The 16,058-nt window shown below is 42.8% G+C and overlaps 1 protein-coding gene across 8 annotated transcripts in view; it reads left to right on the forward strand.

Moving 5' to 3' along the window:
• PHACTR1 (phosphatase and actin regulator 1) overlaps positions 1-16,058 on the forward strand; it is a 318,656-nt gene that overhangs the window by 283,985 nt on the left and 18,613 nt on the right. For all 8 annotated transcript variants that reach the window (XM_065832917.2, XM_071804574.1, XM_071804572.1 and 5 more), the window contains 2 exons: positions 10,102-10,157; positions 15,071-15,132. In XM_065832917.2, the coding sequence (XP_065688989.1) occupies positions 10,102-10,157; positions 15,071-15,132 (118 nt within the window). The remainder of the gene's footprint in view (positions 1-10,101; positions 10,158-15,070; positions 15,133-16,058) is intronic.

The following is a 16,058-nucleotide window of genomic DNA, read 5'->3' on the forward strand; positions in this document are numbered from 1 at the left end:
ATTATTGTGGTTTTGAATTGCTAACACTGCCAACTTCTGTTATAAAAGCATTTATTTGGAATTCCTGTATTGTGGTTGTTCTGAGTCACTGAGTATTTTAGCTTTTGATTCATTTCTCAGAAAGTGGAGAAGTTGCCTTTTTTTTTGACGTTACTAATGTAAAGTGCCTGTTTGGAGATGAATTTGGTTTCTGGAGTATTGTTTGTTTGCCTTTTTTCATGCTGGCACTGGTAAAATGGTCTATAACAAACTAAGACGGTCAGGGGATATACATAATTTCTTTTCTCTGTTTTTTGAGTGATCTGTTGTTGCTGCAGTAATAGAGGAGACTTTTTCCAAGTTGGCCATAGGATTGTTGAGCATGCCATATGCAAGCTGGTGAAGCTCCCTGCCCAAATTTCCTTTATTAAACCCAGGTTTTTGCATTTTGGACTGAGATTTGCTGTGATGGTCAAAGATTATTTGGACTGCCAACCCAAACTGGTTTGTTTGTTTGTTTATGTGTTTTAAATGTCCCTGAGTTGATATTTTAGGATTAGAGTTGTGTTGGTGCATATGTGAATAAGGAGATAGGGGACTGTTACTTTTTTAATTAGGCAAATTACATACTGACAGTGGTATAAGTGTACAGTACCTGCTAATGCACAGGCTATGTACATACAGTCACTGTGCCTCGTATATAATCACCATGTAGTCACTGTGGTCCACAGAGACCCATCGGGAGGTCGGACCTTCACGCTAACTAAATATGGGGAAGATGTTTCCTCCATTACATACTTCAGCACTTAACCCTTCCCCAGAGCCACCAGCTGCTTCTCAGTGTAGGCAAAATTTAGGTTTATGGCAGCTGCAGATTTCTTAGAAGAGGACCCTTGGAGGAGAGGGAAAGATCAGTGGGGTTTTAGAGGGTTGTAGGAGGTTTGGGGCTGTGTTCCCATTGTCATCCTTCTTCCTTGGTTCCACAGACCTTCTTGCCTAAAGCGATGCTTTCTTCTCTCCATCCCTAGGCCACTACACGTGCACAGGAATAGCTGCTTTATTCCTGTATCACGCAATGCTCAACCATGCGAGCTTCCCTGAGCACCAGAAGCCAGGGCAGGGGGGACACGCCAAGAGGGAAGGGGGATCCACTGTTCTGACTCTTGCTTGGAGATGACTCTGCTTTTCACAGAATCATAGCATAGTTTGGGTTGGAAGGGACCTTCAAAGGCCATCCAGTCCAACCCCCCTGCAATGAGCAGGGACATCTTCAACTAGATCAGGTTGCTCAGAGCCCCATCCAGCCTGGCCTGGAATGTCTCCAGGGATGGGGCATCTACCACCTTTCTGGGCAACCTGGGCCAGTATTTTAAGAGTGTAACTTTACCGTAAGAAGCAGCCATGTGCTGTAGTCTAGAGGGATTCCCCAGATTTGTTTAATCGAATTTGCTAAAAACACCAAGGGGTGGTGTCACAACTCCAGTCACAAATGACTTGGTTGGGTGACAGAGAGTTGAAGGGGTCTGGGCCCCTGTCTTAGGTCTGCTCTTTGGCAGAATGGTCCACAGGAAACCCTTCAGTAGCAGCAGAGTGGGGAGACATTTGCAAATATATTATTGGCGATCTGCTGTCCTACAGATCTTCTAAATGCAAGATTACACCTCAAAACTGGGGAAGTGCAGAAGGTGGCAGCTGAAGCCTACGAAGACTAGTGTTTGGAGGAAAAGAATATTATATTTAGCCGGCAAAAAGTAACTTACTCTGAGGACTAGGGCAAATGTTTCTAAGGTTTAGCATCTAGATCTTTCCTTCAAAAATGCATCTTTAAAGATTCGTTGCTGCTAAGTATATTTGTTCAAAGACACAAAACCAGATTACTATGGAGAAGAGATTTTAAAACAAACCAGACACAATAATGCCTATAGATAGCAAGCATATCTGTTCAGCTCAGACTGATTTTTGTAGTGCCTTTTTTTTTCAAGTTATTCAAGGATTGACCTTGAACCTGTGAATTATGATCTCTTTAGCTCTGTAAAATCAGATCAATATTATTACTTTTAGAGAAGCAAGTGTCTTCTCACAATGCTGTACAGACAACAGAAGGACAATCAGTAACATTTTAGAACATTTTTTTCTTTATTACAATGAGTCCTGACATCCATCTGCTTTTTCTGGCATGCTTTAGATTTTCAACCAGCATTTAGTACATTTTTCCCTCTGGTTTTCCAGTACTCAAAAATATCCCATTTTAATTGTTCCAAAAATATATTCTTGATTTAGATATATAGTAAATTCCCTCCTCTAAAAAAGATTGTTCTTTGTTTCCTACTGCAGTTGTTGGATATTTCGTTCTTGGGATTAGGATAAGAGATTTGAGAATTGATGCTGCAAAGCTCATGTGGTATATCTTAATTCTGCCATACCCTTTTTAAAAGTCATTTGAACTTGTATGATCGTGTTTTATGTGAACAGCCAGCATTTGGCTAAAAGGTTTGATGTTAATGGAACAGTACAGTAATGAAACAGAGGAGGCTCCATTTTAGAGTCTGAGGTGCAAGACATGAGCTTGTGTGATCTTACAACATTCCACGTATCAGTAGGCGTTTTTCAGTTAGTATTAGTGAAAATGGTGCTGAAATCTGAATTTGTGTGTCTAGCGCTACTTGGCTTTATCTTTAAAAAAATAATGAGAAATTAAGTAATGCCTTGGGAAAATGCAGGTGTCTGCATTGTGGTACTGTGGTCTAATGAAAGATTGATGGCTTTCTTATGTCATTATTCACACTGTTTCTACTCAGAGTCATAGGACTATCTATAGTCATTCCTTTATTTCTTTTAACAAAATACAGAGTTCATGGCCCAAGATCATTCTGCTTTATGGGGGCATTTTAAAGAAATATGTTCTATATATGATAGGCAAGATTTTAACTTTATGCAGACACAATGAATTGTAAAAATCTACATTTTGAATATGATTCTCTTTCCCATGAGAAGCAGCAGCCTGGGCAGCCTTTTCTTTCTTGGGGAGCTTGTAACTTTCCCGACAGTAAATTGAAATGATAATAAATCAGTCTCTCAGTCAACTGAAGCAGAAAAGACCGCATTATTTGAGCTACAAGTCAAGAACAGATTCACATGAGCTAAAGAATGAGAAAATAAATTGGTCAGGTTTAGAGGTTTAAACAAAGGGCCATCTTGGTTATATATTTCACTATCCACAGATGCTTGAGCAAGCAGAAAATTTGCTGATTAGTTTTCCTAAAAATCCTCTCCGCAATTTAGACCAGGCGGAGCTTTAAAGTTTATATTGAAGCTGTTTCTCAACACAAAACCAAGTCTGGGATAAGCATAATTTTGAATGGTAGTAAAAGACCGCTTAGGGCCTAAATTAAAATCTGAATAATTTTAGTTGAAAATCTGATTTTCCTGCAAAGCCCAGCTGGATACATGACTGCAGATGTGTTACGGGAACTGTAATTTGTTTGGTTCGCATGCCAGACCGCTCTGTATTTTTGAGGTTCACTAGGAACAGCTGTTGAGCTAAAGCTCCCCAGTTTAAGAAGGACAAGGGATCACTGTAGGGAGTCCAGCAGCGAGCTATGAAGATGATGAGGGGCCTAGAGCACCTTTCTATTGAGGAGAGACTGAGAGAGCTGGGTCTGTTCAGCATGGATAAGAGAAGGCTGAGAGGGGATCTCATCAATGTTTATCAATATCTCAAGGGTGGGTGTCAAGAGGATGGGACCAGACTCCTTTCAGTGGTGCCCAACGATAGGATGAGGGGCAGCAGGCACAGGCTGAAGCACAGGAGGTTCCATCTGAATATGAGGAGAAACTTCTTTACTTTGAGGGTGCCAGAGCACTGGAACAGGCTGCCCAGAGAGGTTGTGGAGTCGTCTCCTCTGGAGACATTCAAAACCCGCCTGGACACATTCCTGTGTGATCTGCTCTGGATGAACCTGCTTTAGCACGTGGGTTGGACTAAATGATCTTCAGAGGTTCCTTCAAACCCCAGAAATTCTGTGATTCTATGTTTGCCTCTCCTCCAGGACATGGAACTGTTGTAACTATCCTGGACCAGACGGTCCAGTCCAGGGAACAAACTGGGATGCTGAGGCAGCAGGAGTACCTTTGCCAGTAAGGCACCATCAGAAAGTACTTAGATTTTCAGCTGATACTTATGAGTTTTAAATTTGCACCAAAAGCAAGCACTTCCTACCAAAATAATCTAAATAATTCTCATCTAAACTTTGTCTCAGTGATGCTTCACCCATTTTCCGAGGGATGAACAGGGTCTCTGCCCTCCTTGGTCTGCTCTAGTCATTGCCACAGGCTTCTTTATAGCAGCAGAAGTACCACCCCCTCCCAGGGGCTGAGTGTTTAAAATCAGCAGGGAAGTGGAGAGCAGTCATTACATGGTAACTGAGTCGTGGCAAACACTCCTTATGTTTTTATTGCCTTAATTTCTCAGGAAAATGAGTTATAAGGCGTGTTATCATGACTGATACCAGGAGACGTGTCACACAGGAAAGAGAGCTTAAAGGAAGAGATAATGTACCCTACAAATTAGCCGACATCTTAATGGAGTCTAGTACAGGAATTTTAATGGTGTAAAACTCTTAAATTTGCTGCTTTGGGTAGGGATTTTCTATTTAATACGCCTTCAGTTTATTCACTCATTGATAATACTGTATTTAATCCCATTTTATAAATCTTGTTAGGAGAAAGATAGTTCTCTCTAGACCCTGCAGTCTGGATAGCAATATCTGGGCTGATACTTGAGAAAAAGTGAACCTCCAGGCTTATAAATATTATTTGCTCCTTGTGCAGTGACATAAGGAAAGGAGGTAGTTCATTCCTGCCCTCTGCTAACATTTAACTGGCAGAAGCAAATACAAGATTTTCTTCTCTGTTTTTCCCTTCCAATTGTCTGTACTTGGCATGGGAGTGCGAAGAGCCCCAGCTAGCCTGTACTTCATTAATATTGCTTTGCTATCAGCATTATGATTGGGAAAGGCAAGCTAAATTAAGCAACACTAAGACTCTACTCCCATTGAATTTTCCTTATGTCAAATTATATAGCTGATATAAATCAGTGCGGTTCTACTGGCTTCGCTCGTGCTCATTTATGCCAACTAAAGAGCAATGTGACAAGTAGTTCTTTGTAGCAGCTGGCTTCTCACATACCCAGCTCAGATTTACTCCTCTCTTAGAGCAGTCTCTAGGGTGGTATGAATCCAATTGCAACTGAGTAGAAAGATTTGCATCTACAGAATAAATTCCAGTTGATCAAGAGGTTATGCCTCGCTGTGCTTAGAAGTTATTTTACATCAGGGTGACCTATGTGATCAGGAACAGCTGTGTGAGCATGGCTGGGTTCCCTGATGTGTTGGTGATGTTCTGGACACCTCACCATACTGCTGCATGCCCTGTGGAGACCACCTATGACCTGTTTGCCCATTTAGTCCTCCTTTTGGGTCGTGCACACCAAATGCCACCATTCAAGCACTGGAGGGCTGCTAGGTTCTGCCTCTTGTATCTGTAAACACTCAGCAAGCCTTGTACTATATCCAGTCATTATACTTACAGATGACCCCATACTGAGCTCTGAAATTTTCTTGGCCTCTGGGCAGAGACAAAGGTGAATTCCTGATACCCAGAAAACACACAACCCACCACCATCCTGTTCACCCTATGAGGTGGATAGCATTAACCATCTCTTTCTCAGAACTTATCTACAGCAAACCAAGAGATGAAGGAGATAAAACCCATGAATCCTATTAGGGGATGCTGAGGCAGCAAGGAGCACCTTGTTTCAGAGGTGCTACCACACACAAGGGCTGCAAGAATCTGACCCACAGCCCATGGCTATTTGGCCACTGTCCTGAGAGCCCTCTGGGTATGGCCACACTGCAGAGCAGGGTAAGCATCACTGTGTGAGGTCTTAATTTAAGTGTTTATTATTGCCTGGAGAGATGTACAGCCAGTTTTTTTCCTTCGGGACACTGCCACGTTGACCAGAAACTTACCATTCTGAGATCTCAGTTTGCTGGGCAGATTCCAAACAGTAGCATCCATCAGTCAAAATGCTGCCTGTCTTTTTTCAGACTTCCTGAAGAGATTACACCCCCACTAGCCAATACCTTGAGTCTACAGCAATTGATTTTGTGCAGTTGTCCCTCCTACCCCCAAACTCCTACTCACGCACTATGATGTGCCATGTCCAGCCCAGCCCAGAGCAAATTCAAAAAAGAAACCCAAACCAAGCCAAAAACCACCACACAATATCCTTATGAAGACCTGCTCAGTTCTTGTTGCATAGCACTAGCACAACAAGTGTGGTGCATTTTGATTATGCAGGAAATTAATTCAGAAAATTGGTTTGCTGTCAAGTTTATCTTTGTAAATGTGAGCAAACTGCTTTATTTGTCACTGACAATCTCATTTGGGTATTATTTTTTCAGTGAAATCCTAGCAAGGCTTTCTATATGACACCATAAATCTTAGGAAGGTTTTCTTTGTAGTAAAACGTTTATCAGTGTATTTACAAAACTGCTATTAACAGTATTGCAAAAACATATGAAGTGTAAAACAGGCAATACATTGCAAAACACAAATTACAAAAAAACAAACTTTCCTATCCTCTTGAATGCCTGAAGAGTATTGCAAAACTGCATGGGTGGCACAGTGAGGGTCAAGCATATTCACACAAGAGATTTTAGATACAGAAAGTGCTGTTAAACATTGTTCATTTTTAAAGCCTGCTTGCCTTTTCCTAGGTTAGACACCGATACTCATGCAGCTCCATGAAACAGCCAGAGTTACCTTTCTGATCAACAGCAGCACCACACATCCCACTCAGTTATTACAGTTTTCACAACCAGATCTTGTTCTTTGCTGTTGCACCAGGCTCCTTTCTCACCTCTGTTTTCTCCTGTTTATTTCAATTGTGCTGCTAATGAGACACTTGTTTGCTGACCTCTGGCCTCTTGACAGCCTCTCTGCAGCCCCTGTGATGCTAAATGAAATACGGCACAGCAGTAGTCCAGTAATCAAAGCACTGAAATCAACCTCTGCAAGATAGGTGGCCATCATTAATATTTTTTATTCTGGGCAGCACAGGCGGGAAGGTAGAGGAGGGGAGGTGTCACACCTGGTGTTTGCCAAGATCACAACAGCACACTGGAGATTGTATACTGAAATTTGGTGTGAAAAAAACCTGTATTTTTGCAGCCATGATGACAAAGCAATAGCTCCTTACATTCTTGATTTACAGGATCACTAACTAGTATCAAGATTTAGAAAGATGGTAACGTTAACAGCTGTTCAACATCTGGCAAACCTAGAAGTTAAGAGACAAGGAAAAAAAATTAAAATGAAGCTGTTCTGAGGAACTTGAAGAGCTGTTTATAAAGCCCAAAGATAGTTTGGGGGCAGAAGTCACTATGGCAGCAAGAAATTAAAAAGAGAAAGAGACCAAGAAAATAAATAATTGTGAGAGCTTGGATGCAAAGGGCTGAGGAAGGGGCTGGTTTGATTGAGGAGCTGAGCAGGAGCAGGCTCAGTCAATTCAGAACAATTATGGAAATGGGGATGTAGCGGCAGTTCATGGAGATTAAAGCAGACACTGGCACTGGAGGCCAGGCACCTCCACAGCTTTTATTCATTACCTTCTTTATCCTCCAGCTGTGCTTCACCACTTGCAGTGGAAGGACTACTCCTGATTTTGTTACACCATAAGGGTACCTTATCCTTTCATACCACCTAAGTCTTGCTGTTAAAATCTCTTGGCTTTGTAAGAGTCCGGAAGTGATTGACAACCCATAAATAGCTTCGGATCTCCAGACTGTATCTATCAAAAGTACCGTGGCCTTTTCTGCATCACTTGAAAACGGTGGGCATTTAGGCAGGAGCACTCTGCAGCCTGAAAAGGGCAGATCATGGGATCCATAAAAAAAACTTTACTCTTGAAGAGGGACACAGGACACAGGTATTCCCAGCTGGCTTTCATGAGGGGCCCTACCAGGCAGCATGGGGAAGAATCTCACAGTCTATAGGTCCCTGAGCACACAGGGGCAGATGGTGCATATAATACCCAGGGCATACTTGGAGAAAATCTCTGTCTTCTTGTCTGGAAGCAATGACATGGTGAAGTGAAAGCTTTGTTTAGATGCATTGAATTCGTTACAGGTACCCCAGTAAACACATGGAAGAGTTGGTCATTTTTGTAAAACACTTATGTAGACAGATAAAACTTCTGCCTTTTGTTACTATAGAAATACTCCAGTGTGAACTGTTCTTGCCAGAACTGTTACCAGAGTCCTTTAATCCCTGTTTTCTTGAAAACAGGAGGACCTTTTCGGGAGCATTCTCTTCAGACTTATTTCTCCTTTTACTTGTTGTGTGATGTTTGTTTCTATAGAGGAGTCTGCCCTTAACATCTCTCTGATGCATCCTCTTGAAAAGCATCACATTGTATAACTCCGTTCCCGCAGACACACATGGTGGGGCTGAGAGTGGCAACTTTTCCTCTTTGATTCTCATGTGCTGCTAGAAACCAAGTAGTTTTAATTGCTTCATAGTCCTAAGGTGAAGTCTCCCATTGGCAACAGCTACTGTATCTTAAAGGTAGTAGCAGCAAGTACTTGAATAGCACTTTCTGTCTTCAAAGTACTTTGCAGACGTTCTTTACTTCTGAATTAAGGATGAGTTTCTGTCCCTTTCAACGCTTTTCCAGTGAAATAACTGTTCAATCTGCCATGGGAAAGAGACAAAGCTAATGACTCCCAATTCTCCACTGGAACAGGGCCATTTTCTGCTGGTTTGCTTTTGTGGTGTAAAGTGGCCTCAAAGGATATGTGGCTGAGTATCACTGCTGGTGGAAATCTTCAGGTTACATGAAGTCAGATGCCTGTAGCTAGTGTAGGGGATGGGCTCCAACCCACACCGTGTGCCTTGGCCCTGTGACGATGCACGACGTGAGGGGCAGAGGTACCAAACAGACACACAGGTGAGCTCCTGGCTCTGGAGGAGGCTGGGGATGTGTGTGCATCTCTGAGCCGTGGCTCAGCCCCTGTGTTGCAAGGAGCCGTTGTCAGACATCCCTCATTCAACCTTGCAGAGGCAGCCCTGTCTCAGTGAGCTTCTGTGCCCTGGATCAGAGGAAGCATTCCTTGCAGAAGATGAAGCCATACAGCTGGCGTTCTTATCACATTTCCTATCAGTATGCAGTACCTTGCAGGGGAGCTGATAAGCCAGCTGGCAGAGACTGGGCCCCCCAAGTTGGGAATGTCCTTGAATGACCACATCTAACGCAAGAGGCGGCTCTGTCCTGTCACTGGTATCATTGACAAAACTCCCATTGACTCGGAGCAGAGTATGAGGAGGCCCAACAGTGTTGACTTCTGATGTCATCTCCATGGTTTACTTTGTTTTCCAAAGACCCTTTTGTGCTTCTCTCCCTTGCTTTGTATTCTGAATAGTCAGACCATTTCCACAGTCAGGGTTCCCGTTTTATTTAGATTGCCTTTGTTGTGACCCTATTACTTACAGGTTGACTAGCAAGTCACACTGATGCTTCAGTATAAGATTTAATAAAAGCCATGAGAGGAGGAGGTAAGTAAGCATGCAGAGGAGGAAGACTGCTATTGTTCTGCCCTCAGCGCTGCCAAACCATCCCTTGTTTTTTCTGCGGACTGTCTGTGCGTTCAAACACTGTTTGAACAAACGGGGCGCAGGCAGGAGGCTGACGAGAGGGCAGCAGGAGGGTTAGCTGGGTCTTAGCTAAAAAAACTTGTGCGAGTCAGGAAGCAGGAATGGGAGGAAGGAAATTAAGTGAAGACATCTGTATAGCTTAGCTTTCAGCAGCTCTGCCTGGGGTAGGGGTGGGAGAGTCATGCCTAAGATGACATAACGTATTTTGTCTTTCGTGAGTTGAAAACAGAGGAAACTGTGAAAGCGAAGCATGGTTCGTGTCACGCATGGTCCGGGTGTACCAAGTACATAATGGAGCAGTGTCGGTGCTTTCTGCTCTGCCTTTTGCACCCCAAAATAACTTGTCAAGACAGAGAACTGAGGAGGATGTGATATGGTTCAAAAACTGATCTTGGACTTTTTTCGCAGACGACTGAGCCAGAGGCCAACTGCTGAAGAATTGGAGCAGAGGAACATCCTGAAACGTAAGTCCTGATACTGCTGACATTTAACCTGAATCCGGCTATTTTGGGCTAGTTTAGGTATACATTGGGTGGTTCTTCTATAAAACATAAACTGTTCTGTACTTGCATCATTAATAGTAATAAAGTGCATCATAAATACAAACAAGCATGCAAGTCTGTAGCAACATCCAGAGCTACAGAAACAATTCTTTAAAATCAGAGTCAGTAAATTCACAAGAATGAACAGTCTTTGTGGGAAAAAAACCCAGATGCTGAATCTCTTTTGCAAGTCCTGTTCCAAATAGAGAGTCAGTCATTCTGGAGAGCCTTTATGCAGCTTTTACACATATGGGCATCCTGTTATAAGTTAGTAAAGACATTAGGGCATGGCTTGATTAGTTTTCCTAAAAGTCTTCACAGCAACCTAGACTAGGTGGCGCCTTTATTCAATTAAAAAAAGAGACCAGTGTGACTCAGGATTATTTCCCTGAAATGTTCCCCTGAAACTCTTCCTTTAAATCAGCCAAAGACTTTCTGGTAGATCCTCACAATGTGAAATGATATTTTAAAGGGACAAAATACAATTTAGAGACCCTGATGTATGTGAGTAGATACATCGCCACCAGCAGGACTGAGTGTAACACAAATTTCATAATGTCATGAACAAATAGGACGAAAGTTGCAGTTTATTTACTCACATTGAAGCGGTCTGAATATTAGAAAAATGGTTGCTACTTTGGAAACAGAAAACAACAGAAACAAGTTCATCCATCTTCCCATAAATCCAGGGAAATTTAAACTAATTACTACAGAATAAAATATTTCTAAATTATATCGTAAAGTACAATAGTGTACCTCCTTAGGTAGGTCCATAATTTATTTTCTCTGTTGTTCAAATAACTGGATTGTACAGAACTGTAAAAATGTGGTAGCAGAAGATTAATTCTCTGAAAATTAGCAGAATTGGTTGATTAAATACTTTAAAATCGAATTCCTAGCAAGTTAATGACAGCGTTAAGGCTCAGCAGGGCTTTTTCATCTGTTCGTGTTATTACTTGTGGCAGACACAGAGAGAGAGACACCCCTGTCAAGGCAAAGAGGAGACCAGACAGCAGAGCAGCGTGGGTGAGCCTGGGGCTGCCAGCAAAGCCATTTATTTGTCTGGGGATATCCCCCTGCTGATAGCTGTGCTCCCACCATCTACTCCTCCCTCTCGTACCTGGCAGCTGGAGGAAGTCAGGGGCAGAAACTGAGGAGAGAGGTGGCACATCCAGATGTGATTGTCTCACAGGGATGTAACAGAACAGCTGGAGGACGGGGAACCTGCAACGTGACAGATGCCAGGCTCAGGGACAGAGGCCAATTCTCTGGGTGGCTCATGTCGTCATCCCAGGACTTGCCACCAGCATGACCCAACACGTGTCATGCACCACCTGGCACTGGTGTGTGACCAGTAAACACCACCCTGGCACTGGTGAGGGTGGATGGGGGGAGGTGGGGGTCTTGGGCAGCTGCTTTGGCAGCAGTGTTTGAACCAGCACCTGTAGAGTCTTGCAGAGATTCCTAAAGGTGACATTGCCAAGCACAGCAGTCATGTAGCAACCTGAAGATGTCATATATTTCGGAGAATTTATCCCCTGAGTCACATTAGTTTCTTTGTGAATTGAATAAAGGCTCTTAAATGACATGGATGTGCTTGAAAATATTACCCTGAATCCAGAACTGTATTGTATTTCCTAAATGGAATTTTTGTAGCTTGGTTCCTAAGCACAGATCTGCCCCAAAACATGTGTGTCTTGGTAGACAAACAACTTCATAAGTACAGGAAAAAGTAATGTGGTATTTCTAAGGCATCCCAATTTTTGATGAAGAACAGTGGGAAAGGAGCAAACAATTAAAATAGTTACATATTTTTTTTTAAAGTACAAAAATGCTCGACCCTTAAAGAAATAAATAAAAGAGTGTCTGTTTGTATATCACTTTCTGTGCTTTCCATAGAATTCTGAGAAGAATTATAATAAATATAATGGAGCCTAGAGAAAGACAGACATAGGCAGCAAAATGGAAAGAGTGTAAATTCTCTGCATAAGCAGGTCAAGCAATTTGCAAAAGCCGAGTTCAGAGCACAGACACTCACACGAAAAGAAAAGAAAACTCAGCAAGCTCCCAAGCAGACTAAATAGGGTTTGCTCAGCTGAAACCTCCTGGATGCAAATGTCGTGCCTGGTACCATGATGTTGCTGTTACATCTATAACTGCATTATTGACCACTCTGATGGGAAGAAATGAGCCAAAATGTGGTTGGACAGCCAGTCTTTATACATGAAGTGATGACTTCCTAGCTCTGTGCTGCCACAATGAGATGGTCACCTCCATTGAATTACAAGGGCAAAGCATCCATTGTACAAGTTCCACTACTTGCTGGTAGCAGCACTAAGATTACAGCAGCCACAGCAAAGAAACAGAGAACAGGGACACGCTGGTGCTTGAAGGGTCCTTCACTGGAGTATACACAGTTCACTGGCTCTTATTTAAGTCAAAGTCATGTAGTCAGAGGAGTCCAGACCTGCAGTGTCAGCATGAAGGCTTAAGAACACTTTTTGCAGTTAATACTTGCTGGCCAGCTTTATGAGGAAGGATGCCTCAATCCCCCTCTCGCACCACCCCGTGCCACTTCTCAGATGGATCCAAGCAGTTCAGTTGTCAGCCTGGCGTGTTCAGAGTTGCATAAATCCCTCACAAAAAAATGATGCTTAGTTGGCTCTGAGGGTCTCAGACTGTACTGGTTGGACATTTCAGACTGGCACAGAAATCAGGCCTGAAAATCGCACCCACCCCCACACACAGGTCTAGAGCAACGGACCATCTCCTGAGCACATAAGATAAAATGAAGCAACAGTTTTGTAGCTTCACAAGATTGACATGACTTAATTAACTTTAAAGCAATAGCTAAAACAAAGTCACTTTCTGTTTTCAGAGGGGAATGTGTTCCTAATTCCCACGTTTTACCCAACTAACTGTCTCTGAAAGTGGGTGGCTGGGCTGAGAAGTGAGGAGAAAACAAAGACATATGCCAAGTATGAAAATGAACGAAGTTTTATACATAACCCCTCAGCTGGTTGCAGTCCTACCCTGACCCTGTGTGGGCTGTTTAGCACTGTGTTTCTCTGGCTTAATCTTGCATGAATTTATTAGTGGCTCTGTTTCTGAGAGCAGACATTTGCAGGACCAGCTCCTCCAAATCTGAGACACAATGGGAAGAGGAGCAATTGCTAGAAGAGAATCCAGCCCAGTAGGGATATGAACCATTGAAAGAGGAAAAACATATCTGTGTAGGTATTCCAGTTGTCATTTCCAAAGCCATTTGTGACCCCCTGCTGTCTTCTGTTCTTTTTACTCCAGTATCAGTTTCTCCAGAAAATGTACGCAGTATTTTTGATAAGATGGTATTTAAAGATCCAAAGCATATTGTAAAACATCATAACGTTGATTGGCTCTTTGTCCACTTTGGTGAAGATTTCCCAGTCACACTGAAGTCAGTGAGCAGTCATGATAGACCTGTGAGCTCTACTGTCCTGAGCAACAAGACACCTTGCTTCCAGCCTCCTCACCTGCTCAGAGATGTCTGTGGTCTCTGAACCTTAGATCTTATTTCTGTGCGGTGAAAGCCCCAATTTGGAATGTGTTGGTTTGAAACTTCACCTCTCCTCCACTGTGTGCAGACTTCCACTTGCTTAGGGCCTCCTTACATTATTTTTAGCTTGTCCCAGTTGCTTAGTGAGAGTGCTGAGCTGTGCTCACTGGGCAGAAGAATTTACGGCTGGTGGTTTGTTGCTGCCGCTCTGCCAGAGGTGCCTGCTTCTCCCACAGGATCCACAGAGAGGAATGCAGGATTCCCGCCTGGGTTTACTTCAGTCCAAAGTTGGACAATTTAAATCAAGCCACCTATCCTAACTGGCCTTTGAGGTCCATAATCTCCTCTGAAGTGAGTTATTCCTGCCTGAGTTAGTCCTAGAGTGAAAAACGGATCACACCAGGGACACAGGGTGCTTTTAGGAGAAGCTGATCAGTTGTGTTTTCTCTTGTCTGCTATTCATGGGTGTGATTGGAGTAAGGAGCAATTCAGCCATCAACCAAACAGTGGAAATGGATCCTAACTGATTAAGGAGCTGAGTGCAGAGGAACCTGGACTTTCAGTGACTTCTAGTAAAGTTCAGTACAAAGACATGCATGAAAACCTGCTCTTAAGTTGAAGAAGAGTTATTGTACACATATGTTATTGTCCTCTTGAAGGACAGTGGTTGAGGCTCGCCCTGGTAAGAACTAGTAATGTGATCTTTTGACTTAATGTTGAAAGTGCATTGCACTAGGATGTGCTTTTATGCTTCAGTGTGATGCTGTGAAAGCTCATGATGGACGGGCACTCTCTCCTTCCTCTGCTCAGATCATGGAAAGTAGCAGATTTTGCCTGGCATCCCGACTCTGAATTTTCCTTCCATTCTCTCCTAAGAGTAGCTGCAGAGAAATTATTCAGCGGTGGAAAAAAAAAAAAATTCCGTATGTTTTTTTTCCAACCATTGACCTTGCAGCCTTGCAGAATCCAACCGTATCATAGCTGAAGCCCCTGCGGCCACCAGGCCTGTGGGCAGGGAGATAACAGTTTCTGAAGAGCTGGCTCGCTGCCTGGCCCTTCTAGAAAGTGACACACATGAAGAGGTGCCAACACAGGAAAAGGAAGGAAGCCGTAGATGTTTTATGAAGTGTGTGAAGAAGTACAGTAGCTACGGATCAAGGAAGTTCACCAGCTCCAGAGGGACATGCTGTGCACCAGAGAGGTCCTGAAACATTAATACTTCGATGGAGGGGCTTATTTTGTTGCATACTGTGCATGCCTGATGAGTCCACAGCCTGAGATCTTTGTAAATCTTTTACAGCCCGGAATGAGCAAGAGGAGCAGGAAGAAAAACGAGAGATAAAGAGAAGATTAACACGTAAGGTGAGAAGCAACTTTGATCTTACTATGATACTACTGTGACTTTCTCCATACTGCACAGTTGTTTGCCTTTTTCCTTTTCCTCAGCACCATTTTCAAAAGTAGAGGGTGAAACAAGTCTCAAAAGAAACCTTTAAAAGAAATCACCAATGTTATAGGGTGTAAGTCCACAGACAGGTAAGGAAACTATTGCCAGTAACATTTCGAAGCTGGACAAAAGAAGATCTTGTCTTTGCGCCAGAAGGAGCTTTGAACCGTGAAGGATACAGAGCCTAGCATTGGTCTAACCCTGCTCCCTATCAATGTAATGGCTTCTGCAGCCATTACAAAGAGAGAGCAAAGTTAAAACAATGCTGATTGCATTTGAAAACTGCACCCAAAAAGGCATTCAATTGAGACATAAACTTTTTTTCTGGAAAGGTAGATTGTCACTTGAGGCATTTAAACTAAATAGAGACAAGCACATGCAAAATGTTGTATACTGCAAAAACCAATCTTGTATTGTCAGGGAAGGACAAACACAACAGCATATTTTTGGTTTGGTTTTCATCCCATTTGAAAGTCATTTACTCTTAAAACTGAAGAACAGTCATTTCAGATACACATATTCAAGTTTCGCAGCTGGTGTAAATGTCTACAGATGCCTCAAAATACAAAGCCAACAATCCATCCTGTTATTGCAAATACACTTTATTTCACCACTGACATATTTCCTATCTCCAGAGGTAGAAAAAGCCCCATAAAAACTTGCAGGCTTGGGAAGCAGCACCAGCCCCTTCCTTTATGTTTATAGGTGGCTTAATCTTATTGACCTATGTCACCGCAAGCTTTCATGGTAAAAATAATGACAAGGAAAGGGCTGTAAATAGACATGCAAAGGTTGCGTTCAGAGGGCTGGATTATTTTCTTTCACGGTTAAAAATCTCACA

The sequence above is a fragment of the Patagioenas fasciata genome, chromosome 2, assembly GCF_037038585.1.
Source record: "Patagioenas fasciata isolate bPatFas1 chromosome 2, bPatFas1.hap1, whole genome shotgun sequence".
Classification (NCBI taxonomy): Eukaryota; Metazoa; Chordata; class Aves; order Columbiformes; family Columbidae; genus Patagioenas; species Patagioenas fasciata.